The following is a 3095-nucleotide window of genomic DNA, read 5'->3' as shown; positions in this document are numbered from 1 at the left end:
GCGGCTGCGTCTCCCTGCGCTGTCCTTCCAGCAACACGAATATTAAATACACTCAGTCTGGAAATAGTTTAACAATCTTTGTCAGCAACAATATTTACTTTGGCAAAACCAGAATTGCAAGGAGCAGACGTGTCCGTCACACATCTGCAGTGAGTTCTTTGGTGGAAGCCAAGAAGTGAAGAAGCAAAGGCTCCTTCTTACTAGAGCCTGAGGGAGAATATTGCACAGAGACTCATAGGAGAAATGCTGGTGATTCCAAACGGGAGCATCACTGCAGGAGAGCTTCCTTCTCTGCTGGCCTCGGGAGAACGGGCTCCTCTGCACTCAGGGATTCACAGCTGTTCTCCGCCAGCCGTGCTCGGGGCTGAGGGAGCAGTGATGCCAGAGGAGACTCAGGAGCAAGGGATGACTGCTGGGATCGAGGAGGGATGGGCAGCAGGATGGAGGGGTGGATAGCAGAGGAGAGGAGGCAGCACAAACCCACGGGCTCACTCGGCCCTGCCCCATGCTGTGTCCCTGTCTGGCTCCCCCTACTCTGGGGTCAGGAAAAGGAGTGGCGATCCATCCTGACCTGGCTGTGCAGGGAATAGCCCCTCCAAAGCCCACCTGGATCTTTCATATCACATGCTCCTACCTTGGACCAAAAGACATCACACTTATCTCTTCTTGTGTACCATGCTAGCAGGGACACAGCAGGTCCATGGGATGCCACATCCCTGCCAAACCTGCACCTGCATCCCCAACATCTGCCTCTAACACCCAGAGCTCTCTGCTCCAAGGTCACAGGCCTGATTTGGTTCAGACTGCAACCAGGATGGCTCCTGGGCTTTCAGCCCCACAGGACATGCCAAGGTGCCACCGTGTGATCGTGGTGGTCTCCATCTCTCGTCCACCCAGAGCAGAGCTGTGCAGGGACTAAGCAATGCAGCTTTGGGGCAGGAGGAGGGAAGCAAGAGCCTGACTGTCCAGAGAAGTGTGCTGGTCACCTGGCTTGGCAGACCCCCGTGCTCTACACCCTCAGCCTGGGCATGGCCAAGTTGAGCCCAGCAGAGCTGCCTGAGGGGCTGGAGAGGAGAGGAGAGGAGAGGAGAGGAGAGGAGAGGAGAAGGCACCAATGAGCTCTCCTCTGTGATTTCCTGTTGCCACCCAGGTGAGGTCACCTCACCACACAGTCTTGTCATGAGCTGCTCCAGTTCTCACAAGAGTGACTGCTAAAACTGGGGGGAAAGATTACAGAAAGAAAAACTGAAGTTCTTGTCCATCAAAGGAAGTGTTGTTTAAGGCACTGGTGTCCTCTGTGGGGATGTGTCAATGGAGGAAAATCAAAGTACCAGAGTTGTTGTGCTGTCAGTTTGCAGTGAGTGGAAATTCACGCAAGTTTATATGCTGGGAAATGACTCCAGTTTCCCCTGGGTGATGCACATTAGCCCTGCGTGTTGCCAGCAGGACAGACAAACTGCACTGCCTGCTGCAGGCTCACAGCATCCTGCCCCAGCACCAACCTTCACCACTGCTGCAGGTGCAGGTCCATGCTGGTGTTCAGGTTGAGGTCGGTGACGTCCAGGAAGTCGATGTTGAAGATGCTGGGGCCCGCGGGGGTCAGGGAGCCGAAGCCGGTGGCAGAGCTGGGGGGGGTGAGGTCCAGCCACTCCATCGTTTCCCACGGAGACTCAGTGAAGCTCATTTGCAAAGCAGAGCCCTCAGCAGGGGAAGGGGAGAGCTGGGTCTCCATGGGCGACAGGGGAGTCTGTAAGATCTCCTGGGAGGTGAGCAGTTCGTCCGCGGCTTTGCCGGAGAAGCTCTCTATCATCCCTTCGAAGTGAGGCTCCTCTGCCCCCATCTTCAGCAGGGCCATTTCACTGACCCTGCCCAGGGGGCTGTGGGCATTCAGCAGCACCTCCAGGTGAGCGTCGCTGCTGCCTGGGCAGTGCTCGAAGGGCAGCGGTGCCGAGGGCACTGGCTCGAAGGGCACTGAGGGCTTTGGGAGAGAGGCACTGGAGGTCCCTGTAGACACTGTTATCTGAGGTACTTTCTGGAGGCAGGACCGATCTTCCTTGGCATTGGCTGGCATTTCTGTCAACAAATGAGAGGGATTTCGTACAATCAGAAATCATCAAGGTTGGAGGAGACCTCTAAGATCATCAAGTCCAACCACTAACCTGTCACTGCTGGAACCCCTAACCCAGATCCTCCAGTGCCACATCCAGACACCTCTGAAACACCTCCAGGGATGGTGACTCCACCACCTCCCTGGGCAATATCCCAGTGCCTGAACACCCTCACAGGGAAAACATTTCCCTACCATCTCCTCTGACTCTGCCCTGGCTCAGCTCAAGGCCATTCCCTCTCTCCTCTCCCTGCAGCCCTGGCAGGACACACATCCCCCACCTCTCTCCAGTCCGGGCGGGGATTTGCAGCGAGCCATGAGGTCACCCCTGAGCCTCTTCTCAGGGCTAAACAAACCCAATTTGAGGTGCTCTGGCAGTGCCCACCAGTGCTGGGCATGGGGCACCACCATAGACCCCAGCTGAACCCTTCGGCATCCCTACACACCCACTCCCTGCTCAATGCCCTTGGCATTGCTCTCCCACCCTCCCTGTGGGAAGCCTCACACGTTCCTGCTTTCTGCCCTCAATCCCCTAGGTTTGGACACAGTCCCTAGAGCACAAGCACTGGCATAGTATGTATCATAATATCACAGTATCTGAAGGGGTTGGAATGGAGCTTAGAGATCACCCAGCCCCAACCCCTGCCTTGGGCAGGGACACCTCCCACCAGAGCAGGTGGCTCAAGGCTTTATCCAGCCTGGCAGCTGTTCCCAAGGGGCTGGGAAAGGGCACAGGCAGCACTTTGCACAGGGGAGGGCACCAGCAGTGCTCTATGTGGGAGATGTCACTGGCAGCACTGGGAATGGGGTGAGGGACATGGGGGGTTCTCTGTGGGGAGGGGCTGGCATTGCTGCTGCCCTGCTGTCTGTCCCTCCTCCCTGCACAGTCTGCACAAGGAGAGCCAAGCCCAGACCACCCCACCCGGTTGGAGAGGCTCCAGGAGGGTCAATATGCTTTGGGATTGAGTCACAGTGGCTGCTGGCACAG

At 56.9% G+C, this 3095-nt stretch overlaps 1 protein-coding gene across 1 annotated transcript in view; it reads right to left on the bottom strand.

Moving 5' to 3' along the window:
* Nucleotides 1-1429: 1429 nt before the first annotated feature.
* Nucleotides 1430-3095, bottom strand: part of MYOCD (myocardin) — a gene marked incomplete at its 5' end in the record, with an annotated part of 8758 nt that continues 7092 nt past the window's right edge. Inside the window, one exon of the mRNA XM_009079533.1 lies at nucleotides 1430-2073. Coding sequence (XP_009077781.1) covers nucleotides 1505-2073 — 569 coding nt within the window. The remainder of the gene's footprint in view (nucleotides 2074-3095) is intronic.

Source organism: Acanthisitta chloris, unplaced genomic scaffold (genome assembly GCF_000695815.1).
Source record: "Acanthisitta chloris isolate BGI_N310 unplaced genomic scaffold, ASM69581v1 scaffold530, whole genome shotgun sequence".
NCBI classification, from domain to species: Eukaryota; Metazoa; Chordata; class Aves; order Passeriformes; family Acanthisittidae; genus Acanthisitta; species Acanthisitta chloris.
This window is presented reverse-complemented; position numbering and strand designations above follow the sequence as displayed.